Source organism: Lampris incognitus, chromosome 3 (assembly GCF_029633865.1).
Source record: "Lampris incognitus isolate fLamInc1 chromosome 3, fLamInc1.hap2, whole genome shotgun sequence".
Classification (NCBI taxonomy): domain Eukaryota; kingdom Metazoa; phylum Chordata; class Actinopteri; order Lampriformes; family Lampridae; genus Lampris; species Lampris incognitus.
The window spans coordinates 11,681,632-11,696,937 of record NC_079213.1 but is presented as its reverse complement, the minus strand read 5'-3'; the positions used below and the strand labels follow the sequence as shown (position 1 = coordinate 11,696,937).

Below are 15,306 nucleotides of genomic sequence, written 5' to 3'. Positions count from 1 at the left end.
TAATCAAAAGCAAACAGTATGCAATACACGCAACTTCCACATAAACAAACCTAACACACACACACAGAGTTAGATCCACATACAGGAACCATTAACAGCTGGCTGAGGTTTTTCTTAGAGGGAAGGAAGGGGAAATTGGATACACACAGACACCAACATGAACAGCGACAGGAGTCGGCGCACACAGCTTCACCCACAGACCGTGTTGACTTACCTTTCCCAGTAGGAGGGGAAGTGCCTGGCGAAGTCGGAGCCTGTGGAACACGAAGAGGTCGTACACGGCCGACACGGCCAGCACCATCACCCCCTGCTCCTTCCACAGCATACTGGCTGCAGCACACCACAGGCTCGCCAGCATCCAAACCCAACACCGGGCCGCCAATCCCCTGCCACCGATCTCCTGCATGGTCTGGTCGGCCTGGAAGTTTCTCCGGGGGTCCTTACGAAGTCCGCAGTGTCTTGCGTAGCAAAAAAGGGACAGCAAATAAAACAACCCAGCCCCAACGTCCGCCCTCCCAACTACCCCAGCGACGGCTTCAGTGTGCACCGGGTGTGAGGCGAAAAGAAGTCCAGCCAATAAGCTCCACAGTCCCCCACCGAGCAGAGGGCAACAGAGGCTGGTGAAGAGGGCTGTGACCGCCCCATGGAGCACCATGTTGACAAGGTGGAATCCCCAAGGGTGCAGGCCATGCAGGGCGTAGTTGAGGCGGAAGGAGAGGGTGCAGAGTGGGCGGAAAGACTTGTGGCTACCGCTGTGGGTGAGCAGGGTGCCCCAGAAGTCGTCGTACAAGATGTTGGCCCAGGGGGTCTCTGGAAGAAGGTCCTGGTTGGTCTTGATGGCTCGGCTGCAAGAAAGGAGACAATAAATAACAGTTACTTCAAACGGTAAGGAAGTCTTTCATCAATGTCTAGAACCACTTGATCCAATTCAGGGTCACTGAAACCTTTCCCTCGACACTAGTCCATGACAGGGTACAATCACTCACACACCTTTTCACACCGATGGCTGCTTCAGATTCTTGAATTAACCTGACACGTCCTTGGACAATGTGGGGAAACTCGAGCATCCACAAGAAACCCAAATAATCACATGGAGAGAATGCGTAACTACACACTGGAGGACTGAACCCAGGACCCTTTTACAATGAGGAAACAGAGCTAACCACTTAGCCCACATGCTGCTAAAATATTTTTTATTATTTTTCTAAACTATATAACCATAATAAATACTAAAACAGTGACAAGTGCACAATATTGTTTCATATAGCTTGGGCAAATTCCAAATTGAATCCCACTTGCATCTTGAGAAACACGTTGGATGTACGATATAGGCCCTGTAGAGTATAATAGGATTTTCAGAGGCTGACATTTCAGCGGCAGAATATTAAGTTTGACAGACAGATGCCTTCCGGGGAGACCGCCTGGATGCAGGTATGTCTTCACTATAAGGACGGGAACTGTGATGAGATTGCCACATAGCCTAGTATGGGCTTCGACACACATGTAGGCTCAGATGCTCTCACACACACACACACACACACACACACACACACACACACACACACACACACACACACACAAAAATCCAGGTGGTTCCACACTCCCAAGGCTGTTGGGGAAAAATCACATAATTACAGATCATTAGAGGGGACAGCAGCTTCATTCGAGTACATTAACAGGATGCGACAAATGAGATTCACCACGGAGATTAACAAACTGAGAGAAAAATGGCATCCGAGTGTTTTGTAAACGCTCGACAAAGTATCAGGTATTTTTTATATATATATATATATATATATATATATATATATATATATATATAAAAAAGAAGAGCAAATGAAATCAACCTCAGCTGCACCTTGCATGAAATGACATTTTGTAGTGCCAATCAGGTCAATTTACATTTTTAATAGAACAAATTTAGGTGTACGTATTGTGCACAGCAACATAACGGTGCTGATGGTTCCAGTATGCAACACAGAACAGCAACAGAAAAGACCAAACCCACTGCAAGCCAGTATGAGTCAGAGGGGTGGGGACAACCACTGGACAGAGTAGGGGGATCGATTCACGTAAGAATCGCGATTCTTATCTTCTACGATTCCGAATAGATTCACAAATTCCAAAAACTAATTTTCAGCAACTTTATTATATTTTTTTTCAGTCTTAAGTAGCCTCCTCGCTGCTGGCTATGTTGGCCTGCCGCGCGCCTGTTCCGGCTTCCGGGAAACACGACAGTGTCGCGCTGGTCAGTCGCTGCTAACGTTAGCTTTTGGTAGCCTCTCTAAAAATGGAGCCGCCACAAATGCAGCCAGTCCCATCATCATTGAAAGCAAGCGTTTGGGCGCATTTCGGATTTCACAATCTCCCGGGGAAGAAGGAGCTTGACACGACTCATGCAATACGCCAAGATTGGCAAAACACTACAAATGTTAGGGCTCACATCATACGTCATCACCCAGAGAGTACGACATACCATCGCGCCGGGGTTCTACTGAGAAAGGTTAGGTTTGCCTTTGTGTGTTCACATTAGGCGATCTGCCCAGGGTGTCTCCCCGCCTGCCACCCAGTGACTGCCGGGATGGGCTCCAGCATTCCCCGCCACCCTGAAAGCAGGATAAGCGGTTTGGATAATGGTTGGCTGGATGATATAACGTTTTGTTAGATGGGACTATTGAAAAGCGGGGAGGGGGGGGCGGGGAAGTTCTGAATCTGAAAAATATGGTTTATTGAGAAACTTAAACTCAGTGTATGGGTGGTTACTCTTATATTGGAGGTACTCAAGGAATCAGTTCTATAAGGGTTAATGTTAACTACAAAAAGGGAGATGTTAGATGGGACTGTTGGTCTACGCCCCTCCCCGAGCGTTGTGGGTGAATGGTACACCCCAGCAGGAAACAGGGATTGGGGTGTTACGTCATATTAATGGGACTACAATACAGCAGTCATAAATTGTGCGTACGCTGCGGTCTGCGTTGTGATTACTTACACAAACACTGTTTCAAATATAAAAACTACATAATCTTATACACACTTGAGTCTGCTTTCATGCCACAATTTGCCACACCGCCTTTCTTAGCGCACAGCGGACTGGAGTAGATCCTGATATTAGCACTCCTATGTACCCAATCTAGAATCGATTTTGAACCGGGAACGCTTCTGAATCGAACATCGATTTTGAATCGAATCGTGACCCCAAGAATCGAAATCGAATCGTGAGATCCGAAAGATTCCCACCCCTAAGAACAAATAAGGCTTGGTGCCTCAGAGAGCCCGTCTCTCATTCTGGGGGAAACACAATCCATTCAGATTAAACAGCCACACGGATTTGTGTGTGTTTTGGCATGGAAGCGTGCATGTGTGTGCTCATGTGCATGGCTGGCACTACCACACATGGCTGCACATGTGTGAATGAGTGTCAGTAACTTGTGTTTTTGACTCTGGGGCCAGCTCAGGACTTCCTTTGTGTAGAGATTGTAACTTGTATGGAGAAAATGAGAACAAGGGGGTGTGAGAGTGCGAGAGAGAGAAAGAGGCTGCCAACTTGAAAATTGCATGAGAAGATGATTTACAGAAAACAAGGTTGACAAAAAGAGAGCAAGGGGGGAAAAAAAACAACAAAGAACCCAACAACGAATGAGCCCATAGATAACAGCAGAAAGGCTGCAACAGCTCAGTTTCTCATTCCAAATTCACATCACTTCACTCCGCACGCTGGCAATGTTAAATCAAAACCCTGTTGTTACATGAACAACAATGAACTCCTCCATTTCCCAGGATTGTTTTCTGACAGGAAAAGGGACCATGTGTTTCTCAGTCTTCGAGTTGCAAAGAGACACAGCCAAGACAGAAAGCTCCCCTAGTCGCATGACTCCATGTTGCTAAGGACTCAGATTGCATTACATCACTCAGACTACAAACCTCTTCATCTTCCCCTTCAGTGTACTTCTGCATGTGTTGATGATTAATATTTGTACACCGTACTAAATCATTGGAGTCCTACTTTAGCAGAGTCTGATGAAAACAGGCACTAAAGGCTGTGGATACTAGGGCAGTTAAGATATCTAATACATTTAATTATAATTAGTGTTGTACATTTTATTGATACTGTAGTGATAACTGCAATGTCTTGGAGCGGATCTGACAATGTAAACTTCCATGAATAATCTCGGAAATGTAAATAAAACGTAATCCTGATTCATTATTGAGGAGGAATAAAGGTCGCGCTCACGTTCATCGCCATCGTCGCTTTTGGGCCGTGTTTTGTTTTTTGCACTTCCTGCATATCTAATTTAGAGTGTGTGTCCTTGTATTCCCTGCGGCAATTAACGGCCCACCAGCGAATCCAAACGTGGCTGCATTCGCCCCTTCCCGGTTCCCTGGTGACTTGGCACGTCTAGAGTCTCTCGGTATTCTCTGGTGATAAATAATTGAAATATTCAAATCGGCCCAAACCAAAGCAAACCACTCACCTCCCTCCATGCGCCTGCCTCACGCTGGAAAGGGAAGAAAAGAATGCATTAGCCATGAGGCGGTGAGAATGGGCGGTAAGTGTTAGTGTGTGTGTCTGTGTGTGAGTGCTTGTGCGTGCATGCACCTTTGTCAGTGTATGTGCACATGTTATAGCTGCACACATGCACACATGCACACGTTATAGCTGATAAATGTGTGGATTTGCATGACTTACAGGAGCTGTATTTTGCACAGATATTTACATGTACATAGTATAATAGTATATATAGGGTATTTGTGTGTTTCTATGTTTGTGTGTGTGTGTGTGTGTGTGTGTGTGGCTGTGTTCGTGTACGCCTGTTCGAGTGTGTGACAGCCGAGCCTGTGCTGACGGCTTCATTGGGGCCTGTCGCTGCAGCGGCAGGGACAGATAGAGTGGTCTCCCGTAGTGATTGCCCTTAGAGCGGGGGTCTTTTGTATTCAGCCCCCGTATGTGGGGGCAAGCCGGCTGTGGGGCACTCTATTCACCATCCTCAAAGTACAGGAGGGGTTTTGGTTCCTTTCAATTTTTGTGCAGGAGCGGGGGAGATTTTCCATCAGTGGCTGAAAAGAGACATTATCAGGCTGGGTTTGGCACGGCCATTTGTAACGGGGATGAGGTCTTCTTTCACCTGCCCACTCGTACTGCAAAAAGAAATGGGCTAATGTCAGCGGCAGGGTGTGGGCTGCTTCGAAATGCAAATGAAATTCTCTCCTTCACTCCAACACTGATGTCTCCACCAGTGATTGGGGTTTTTTTTTCAGGTCCTGAGGTTTATTATTGCAGAAAAGACCTCCGTCTAAAGGCTGAAGTGAGCAGATAAGGGGTTTTCACTTTTTTTTTGCAGTAAAGTGAAAAAAATGGTCTGTGATTACTTTTAATTTCTTAACATTCAATCCTGTTCCTGTACACTAGTACTATAATAGATGTATATGTGTCATGTGTACACACTTTGAATGCGTCTGTATTACAATATTCTTGTGAAAATCATGCCCGTGCATCCTAACATGGCATGGAAATACAAGTTAATGTGTGTGTAATTTGGGTGTGCATGGATGGATGTTTGCATATTTTTTGTGTTTGTATTTTTCAGTACGCTGGAAAAGTCTCCGAGGCAGTTCCACACAGAGACTCATCCAAAGTCGAAGTTGCATCTCAATCTTCCCCGGCCCCCAGTTGTTATTACCCTCATCAGCCCTCATGAGGTGGTGGCCGTACGGAGAGGACTGAACTCTGTCTAAACCGCAGGCTGGAATCATCACAGTCTGAGGGTCCATTCTCTGAAAATGGGTTTTCTTAATTGCATCCTTGTAAACTTTAAGTTTACAGATTTCTTGATGATACGCACACGGGTCAACATACAAGTGACGAGAATAGACAACACTGCACTAAATCACGCTGTGCAACACTGCACGGTGCTGCTCTGTCCATTTCCCAATCTACTTGTCTCTCTGTGGTCTGATCTCGTAAACTGAACTTCAGTTTATACGCTGACTTTTTTTTTTATGTGCTCTATAAAAAATAAAAATAAAAACCCACATGGACATTTATCAATATGGCAATGCAAAACACTGCACTTCAATTTACCATAAATATTTGGGACTTTAGCCAGGATGTCTGTCTGCAGCATGCACACTGCCGTGTCTACCCCATGCTGATAAACGTCTGAAGTATAAACTGCTGTCACTTAAAATAATCAGGATCCGGGTGAATTACAAGCTCGTGTCGCAGGCTGTATCCTCCTCCTTGACACATCTAATGAGATGGCTTCACCAACCACCATAAAAACACAGCACTGGTAATGGACATTGGCCTGGGCATTATTTCATAGGAGTCTACCGTTCCTTTGATCCTCTCCTCTTTTATTTGGGGGGGGGGGATTCTGCCCAGTTGTATCCAGCCAATTACCCCACTCTTCCGAGCCATCCCGGTCGTTGCCCCACCGCCTCTGCCGATCCGGGGAAGGCTGCAGACTACCACGTCTCCTCCGATACATGTGGAGTCACCAGCTGCTTCTTTTCACCTGACAGTGAGGAGTTTCACCGGGGGGAAGTAGCGCGTGGGAGGATCATGCTATTGTCCCCAGTTCCCCCCCTCCCCCGACCAAGCGCCCTGACCGGCAAAGGAGGCGCTAGTGCAGCGACCAGGACACATACCCACATCCGGCTTCCCACCCGCAGACACGGCCTATTGTGTCTGTAGGGACGCCCGACCGAGCTGGAGGTAACACGGGGATTCAAACCGGCGATCCCCGTGTTGGTGGGCAACGGAATGGACCGCCACGCTACCCAGACGCCCTTCCTCTCCTCTTTATAATCGCTCTTTCATTAGCTACCCCCCCTAATTCTTTCATCTCCAGCTCTGGTCTTCATATATTCATTTCAGTCTGTCTTTGTTCCCCTAGTTGAGCCACTGACGCTCCTCTCTCTCCCAATCTCCTTCTGCTCCTGCCTGCCCTTTTATCCGTCCTTCTCGCCGAACGAGTCAGTCGGATCCAAACGCTCTCGTTTTAATACCAGTTGTCTAGCCGAGATCCGTTAAATACCAATCCCCATACTGAGCAATCTGGGCGCTAATTAGCCACACAGACGGGGAGACGTGGCGGCCTAGCAACACAACGCTAATCTAGCGCTAGCGTACCACAGAAGACAACAAACGACAAGGCCCCTCACTAGCACACACACACACACACACACACACACACACACACACACACAGACACACACACACAAAGGCCCTCATGCCACTGCTGGCCTTGGGCGGGAGTGAAAGGGGAACAGATGAGTACGGTTCTAGGTGAGGAAAAACGCTCCATATGAGCTGACAAAACAAACTGGAATCACACTCACATGACACGCTCCTCAGGCTGTGTGTGCGAAGAGGAGCCGCTGAAGAGCATGTTGTTTAAAACGCGCGTTTCACCAAAACGCCGCACAATCTGCACCACTGAAATGTGCCCGGGACCATCTGCAAACCCACTACATCACTCGTTTCACTCCTTAAGTCAAAGACAGATGGCAGTTTATTGCGGCATACATGTACTGATATCATATCAAATTAGCACTTTTAAAAAATAAAGTAGTTAATTAGTTTAGAGCACGGAGGAACTTAAGTAAATGGAAGTAATTGCGCGACTATAAAGTCTTTTACAAACAGAAATTTCAAAAGAGGCTATGGGAAAATATATGCAAGTCCTATGAGAGTGTAATTTACTGGTAATAAGTGAATGGGACTGACCGGGGCCTCATACTCTTCCAAGTAGATCGAGCACTCGACGTCGAGGAGGAGGTTATTTCATCTCATCGACGGCCAATTATTGATATCCTCGTCATTAAGAGTCAATGTTATGAATCCTAACAGTGGTTTAGTTGTACGAGTGGGTGTATGTGTGTGTGTGTGTGTGTGTGTGTGTGTGTGTGTGTGTGTGTGTCTGACAGGGTCCATATCACTTCTGTGTTAATCCAACACTAACAGGATTAGAGAAGTGATCATAGACCCCACAGAGTTCCTGTCACAAGCGGTGAGGTCGAGGGTCAACGAATAAGCCGACTCAAGTGCTGCATTAGTGCATGTGTGGGTGAGCGTGTGTCACAGCCACACACACACACATTTGTAACACGCATAGAAAACGACACGACAGGTAAGATATACAACACAGGGTCTGCTAACTCGGTACGTTGTTGCAGTTGGCAGGGAACGAGTGTTGGCCACGAGCCCGGTGAACACCACGGCCGATTAGGAACAAAAAATCTCTTCGCTCCGCCGGACACACAGGGCCGTACAAAACGGCGAAATGTTCAGATCAACATGGATCCATTGTAGAGATGGCCATCCAACGCAGCTTTATTGTCCTGAGGGTATCCATCCATCACTGTGCTGGGCTGGAACATCATGTGGAAAGACTTTACACAAGCTGGCGGGACCTAAGTGATTTATTCATTGGCTGATTATTGGTTTCCATAATGCTGCCAGTATGTGGTCACAGCATGAAAGTATGAGGGATGGAGAGAGAGAAAGAGTGAGAGAGAGAGAGAGGAGGACGGCAAGAATGAGTAGGTGATACAGAAAATCCCACCCTTCACAAACCTGGCTTTACTTAATTTTCCTTGTTTATTTATCGCTACTAACCATCATGAAATTATTTTTCTAGTTCCTTCCATCTTCTTTGATAAAGACCTTCCTTTTTTTTTAACAGGGCCTGTTTTTTAACCTTGTGCTTGTTTTATTTGCATTTATCTTTTGCAAAAACCTCCCATTTAAACGCGGCCTTTCTCGAATTCGTGTCTGCTTTTATGCATTTTTTTTTTTGCTTGTTTTTTTTTTTTTGCACCTAGAGTGCTCTGCAGCACGTTTGAGGTTCGCTTTTAGTGGAAAAGTGCACTTCAAATAAAACGTATCCTAATTGTTGTTTCTTCTTGCATCTACTGTACTGCATCGCAGAGGCCTTCAAAACCCATTATCCAAAACCTTGAAAACGAAGAGATAGAAATCATGATTACACGAGAGCCTTAATAGAATATTTCCTCTCGTTATCGACTGTTTAGTTTGTATATTTTTCAGCTTTCAGCTCAGGAACTGCGCGTTGCGGGTGTGCCCAAACATCACGCGTCAACCAGACCACTGACAGAACAATGCCCCCGCCCCATGCGGCACCGCCACTTTCCCACACCCAGTCCCACACCACGCTGGCACCACTACCAGAGGCGGGGGGGGGGGGATCCATAAATACTCGAGCAACATTTTTAAAACTCTGTCACAAGGCCAATATCCTAGTTTCGATAGATTTATGTTGGGCTGCACAGAGGCTCTCGCCCTGCTTTGTGTAAATGAAATTAATTTGGCCCATTACATGCTCGCTTAGCTCCGGGAAGGATTTCTTGTGGTAAACACAGGAAAACCGCTCCTGGACGGCACTACGCACAAAACGACACTGGAAAGGTTTCCCCTCGCAAGCTCGTTTTTGTTGCTCAAAATGAAAAAAGAAAAGACACAGCGGACGAATTGTGTTCTGTGTTCAAAGGACGAACCTACATTCTCCCCCCTCCTCCTGGATCCATCTTCCCATTGATTAAAAATAGCCCATCCGTCAGCGGCTGGCGTCTTCCTGCGGGTGCAGCGTGCCCAAGAAATCACAAATGACAAATTTACTTTGGATCTTCATAGACACTCTATTTGAGTGTATCCCCCCCCCCCCAACTTTATCACAACCAAAGACGGTTGAAGAGTCGACGGTGCCCGTTTCACTTGTTAATTCCCACGTGCGGCCGCGAGGTCACCCTGAACCCCCGATAACTGCCCCCCGTGCAGCTTTCTCACCACTTGCCATGTTTGCTCTGAGACAAGGCTTATCAAGGCCGCTCTGCAAGTGTTTGTTACGGTAACAGTTTGGATATTAACCGAGGTAGCTGAATTTCCCACTGTGGTAAATTTACACAGCTTGTGCCAACAACAAAAAAAGTAGAGCAATGTGGTTTGACTACGTCCGGGGGTGTCTGGGCAGCAATATGATATAAATGCTACCGTACTGACCACAGAGTTTTCCTTGGCTTTTTCTCCCCCCCTCTTTTTCTCCCCTATTGTACTTGGCCAATGACCCTATTTCCCGAGCCGTCCCGGTCGCTGCTCCACCCCCTCTGCCGATCCGGGGAGGGCTGCAGACTACCACACGCCTCCTCCCATACATGTGGAGCCACCAGCCGCTTCTTTTCACCTGACAGTGAGGAGTTTCATCAGGGGGACGTAGCATGTGGAAGGATCACGCTACCCCCCCCCCCCACACAGTTCCCCCTCCCATCCGAACAGGCACCCTGACCGACCAGAGGAGGCGCTAGTGCAGCGACCAGGACACATACCCACACTCTGGCTTCCCACCCACAGACACAGCCAACCGTGTCTGTAGGGATGCCCGACCAAGCCAGAGGTAACACGGGGATTCGAACCGGCGATCGCCCCGACCACAGTTTTCTACTGGTATCTACCTGGAAACACATGAATATGTATACAGCAAAATAGAATCTATGCAGCTGCACATCCAAACACACATGCCGACAAGCACACACACACATACACGAATGATGACCTCCTCCATATTGGGCACGCACAATCTATAATCAGAACTGGGGAAGATTTCGATACTCGATACCACATAACCAAATATTCGCTTCGATGTTTGCACCAATTAACCGCACAGCAAATACAAAAAAAGACACTGATTAAAGAGAAATATGGATAATTACTCAGTGAAACACTCCTGAGAACCTCTATAACGCTGATTTGTTACACGGTGTGGCACGCATCCAGATAAACAATATTATCATACGTATAACATCAACCATCAAATTTCCATGATCAAAAGAAAAAGTGTGCGATGGCTCCCCCCCCCCCCATCACCAAAGCCCAGCTGGTTTTGCTTCATCACGATGTGCAACCAACACTGAACTCATACCTGATTAAGATAAAGTCCCTTTCCAGCCCCTCCGCCGACACCACCCCTCCATCCACACAGTGGCGTGGCCGTGGTCTTCTGGAGCAATCTGTTCTAGCGGCCAATCAGGATAAAAGACTTCTTCCGGGGGTTCTCAGCTTCAAAGAGGGCGAAGAGGTCTGAGCTAAGCATCAGGAAGTTGGCTGTCTCCCTTTTGTCAGGCCGGGGAGTTTGCTTTCAAGTCCCCAGTAAAGCCAGTTTCCTGATTAGAAGCACTACCAAATCCATAGGGATTGGGAGCATTTCGTTGTACTTGTGTTGGGTGTGCAATGCGCAGTGAAGTCGGGATTTTCTCTTTCCTTTTTATTTGTTAACAAGAACCTTTTCAGAGCTTTATTTCCCAAGGCACTACCTGGTTTACCCTACGCACGTGAAAACAATGTTCACCCATGGTAGATCATATACTCCGCAATATAGCAATTTATGGTGTTACCTCATGATTTAGGTGATACTCCACACACATTTAGGGATGATGAAGCAAACTTGGACAACTGACATATTCAGACCCATTCAGAGGTAACTCAGCATGGATGGTTACTGTATTCTACATATATGTGTTAGGGATAACATGCACTCCAGTAGCGTCACTGGTGACAACCCGTGACTGTGAAAACTTACTTCCCGGTTTGCCGGAGCATCATATAAGACGTGAATAACAAAGCTACATACAGCTGTACAAGAAAACAAGATAACAGATCACGTCCAAATTGTGATAGTTTCCCTTTAAATGTCTCAGCTACACCAAAATACAACTTGATGTACACTTTAACAATAAACGGGCGTAAATAATTGATGAACCCAATTGTTGAGAGAGAGAGACTCCATCTATTTTTCAGCAGATTGATCGCTTGGTCCTTATCTCCATCTAAGAGATGGATTGATCACTTTGCATTAGCCTGGTCACACAAACGAGAGGTGATCTGACAGTAATACCACTGCTGCCACCTCAGCTAAAGAGGAAACCCCCCACCCCCCACAACACTCCCTGAGTGATGATGTCAATAAAAGGCTGTGATGTGTCCTTAGCCTCACAGAGGAGAGACTATGAAAAATCAATGTCTAATAAAACTAATGCTTCACTCCCAGCTGGATGGAAATGTGCTGCAGGCAGTGAAGCGAAGTGCTGGGGTGGGATTTTGGGGGTTGAAACCTCACACCTCTTAAGGATATGAAGTTAATTGAATTTTTATGAGACGAAGATGTGAACATACTTAAATGTTTTAACAGATATGTTTAAATGATTGTCTTTGTCCTTGAAGAACAGCACAAGGTCTATGTGTTGCGTGCTGTGTTTTGAGGCAGTCCGAGGAAATCGAACAGAACATGGAGTTTAACTGTGTTATATTTGCAATAGGAAAGTGCCAGAGCCACGTGTGTGTGAATGCTCTCAGACTGATAAACACTACCGAGCGTGAAGAAGTGCGAGTTATCGCCCTTACTCTCTTCACCAGCAAATCACCACTTCATCCCCTCACTAACACCCTAAAGACCACCAGGAAAGCATCACAATAGTGGCTTTGTGGAAAAATAATTGTTGCACAGTTTAGGGTCTCCCACCCGTACGCTGAGCGAGAAGCCCTTCATGTGAAATTTATGGGTATTTGAGAATGGCGCACTCAATAAACATGGCACATTGTAGGCTCTACAGCCTGATCTTGGGCCCAGCAGCACTTGCTCTGAGAAACATACCATTACGCACGTAAATGAGCCAAAGTTGCGGTGGTTATGGTCCTTTGCCAACTTTAACACCTTCTATCCCACCAGTGGAGTTTAGCCAGGATACCTCCTCCAGCCATGTCATGAGAAACATACAACCCACCCGTCAAATTATCCAGACTGAGCCAACCCTCCTCAAGTCTGGGTCCAAGCTTTTAATTGCAGTATGTGACTCTGGAATGATAATTAGGGTTGTTTTGCCTTGTTGTCTGCATTTAGTGATAAACCAGATGCTTGATTAAAAACTGTCGCTGTGGTTCTTTGCCTCTCTAGAACAATACATAAATCAGTTTTCAGTAAGGCCTCATGGTGAGATTGTCTCTGCCAAGAGAACGATGTCCCCATAGCTGACATTGCTGCAACAGATATGGCGTTGTCATCGCCACACAAAACTACGCAGTGTTCGGCATTTTAATTGCTGGTTTATTCTTTGTGGGGGGTTTTCTACGGCGGCCCCCCGAAGTGCAAATCACAATGACAAATAGGAAAACACAAGAACAAATCAAAACGCACAATGGCATAAAGCAAATCACGACGACAAGTAGGGAATCGCAACAGCAAGTCACAAAACACACGGGCAAATAGGCAACACAACAACTCACAAAACACACCGGCGAATAAAATAAAACGACAAATTGCAAATCAAACTATTGTAACCGTGTAGAGCCGAAGGAACGGAGAAGACCGTAGGTTCACACTTTAGCCGTGTAGGCAACTTTCTTTAATCCACGGTAAATCAGAGAGACAACCAAACCCAGCTCGACTGAGCGGAGGTGGCAAGAATAATCAGAAAACTGGCTGGACAACCATAACTTAACCCTGCGTTAACCTGCCAGGGCAACCATGACTTAACCCTTAGTTCCTGGGTTGAATTCTGTCCCCAATACGTGTCCACCACATGAGCCCCCCCAGAATTCGCCCTAGTAATCGAAGTCAGGCAGGCGCGGGGGGACGACAGGCCGTCCGCGGCGGCTCCGGATAACAGGGGCCGGAGTGTCTCTGGGAGGCATTGACGCGGGCCTGTGGAGGTCGGCCTGAGGAGCAGAAGAGGCAGCTCGGGCCTCCACGGGGGGAGGAGGCGGAGCCGGGGGACGACCGCGACGAGGAGGTTGGGCTAACTCCAACGGCTGCGTCAAGTCCAGGTGTGCGGGTTTAACTCGGTCCACTGAAACATGCTCGGCCGTGCCCCCAAAATCCACCACCAGGTGCTTAGTTCCCCGTTCCAGGACGCGGAAGGGGCCGTCATAAGGGGGTTGCAGAGGGGGGCGGTGTGCGTCGTGACGGATGAACACGTAGTCCGCTGACTGCAGACCTGGGGGCACCTGGGACACCGGCGCGCCGTGTTGGGCGGTAGGGACGGGTGTGAAAGCTCTGACCCCGTCCAGCAAGGAGGCTCGTTGGTCCACAGCTGACCAGGGACGCGTTGCATTGGGCAAGAAATCGCCTGGGACTCGCAGCGGCGTGCCGTACACCAGCTCCGCAGAGGAGACTTGTAGGTCTTCCTTCGGGGCGGTCCGCAGGCCCAGCATGACCCATGGGAGCTTGTCGACCCAGTTGCAGTCCTTGAGAGTAGCCCGAAGCGCAGCCTTCATGGACCGGTGGAAGCGCTCACATAGGCCGTTCGCCTGAGGGTGGTAGGCGGTAGTGCGATGAAGCTTGATGCCCAGAGCCTCACCCACAGCACTCCATAGCTCTGAGGTAAACTGTGGCCCGCGGTCAGATGAAAGGTCGGAAGGCGTACCGAAACGTGAGACCCACGACCCAATAAAAGCCCGGGCCACATCAGCAGACGTCGTGGATGCCAGGGGAACAGCTTCAGGCCAGCGCGTAGTCCTGTCCACCACAGTGAAGAGGTAGGTGAACCCATGGGAGGGGGGTAGGGGACCAACCAGGTCGACGTGGACATGGTCAAATCGTCTCTCCGGCACTGCGAAGCGTTCCAGGGGCACCTTAATGTGGCGGTGTATCTTAGCCCGCTGACAGGCAACACACGAGTCGGCCCACGCTTTCACGTCTCTCTTAAGTCCCTCCCACACAAACTTAGCAGAGGTCAGGCGCACGGATGGCTTACCGCCTGGATGAGAGAGGCCGTGCACAGCTTCAAATACGGGGCGTCTCCAGCTGTGCGGGACGATGGGCCTGGGCTGTCCTGTGGAGACGTCACACAGGAGGGTGACACCTGTGTCGCTGAAAGGAACGTCCTGCAGGCGGAGCCCCGTGTCGGAGGCCCGGAGACGGAGGATGCTCGGGTCCGTGGCCTGGTCAGCGGCCATCTGTGCATAGTCAAGGCCTAGGTGGACCGCTCCAATCACTGCCCTAGAGAGGCAGTCAGCTACCTGGTTAGACTTACCAGCGACGTGCTGGATGTCGGTAGTGAATTCCGAAATGTAGGAGAGTTGTCGCTGCTGGCGAGCGGACCATGGCTCGGCCGTCTTGGACATGGCAAACGTGAGGGGCTTGTGGTCCACGTACGCAGTAAACTCGCGGCCCTCTAGCAGGAAACGGAAATGCCGGACAGCGAGCCAGAGACCGAGGAGTTCCCTGTCAAAAGTACTATACTTGCGCTCTCGGGGTGTAAGCTGGCGACTGAAAAAGGCCAAAGGCTGCCAAGCCC

At 48.2% G+C, this 15,306-nt stretch overlaps 1 protein-coding gene across 1 annotated transcript in view; it reads right to left on the bottom strand.

The window, feature by feature from the left end:
* The window catches only part of LOC130109590 (protein O-mannosyl-transferase TMTC2-like), a 76,547-nt gene that overhangs the window by 34,884 nt on the left and 26,357 nt on the right, over positions 1–15,306 (bottom strand). Inside the window, exon 2 of the mRNA XM_056276555.1 lies at positions 215–845. Within this exon, the coding sequence (XP_056132530.1) occupies positions 215–845 (631 nt within the window). The remainder of the gene's footprint in view (positions 1–214; positions 846–15,306) is intronic.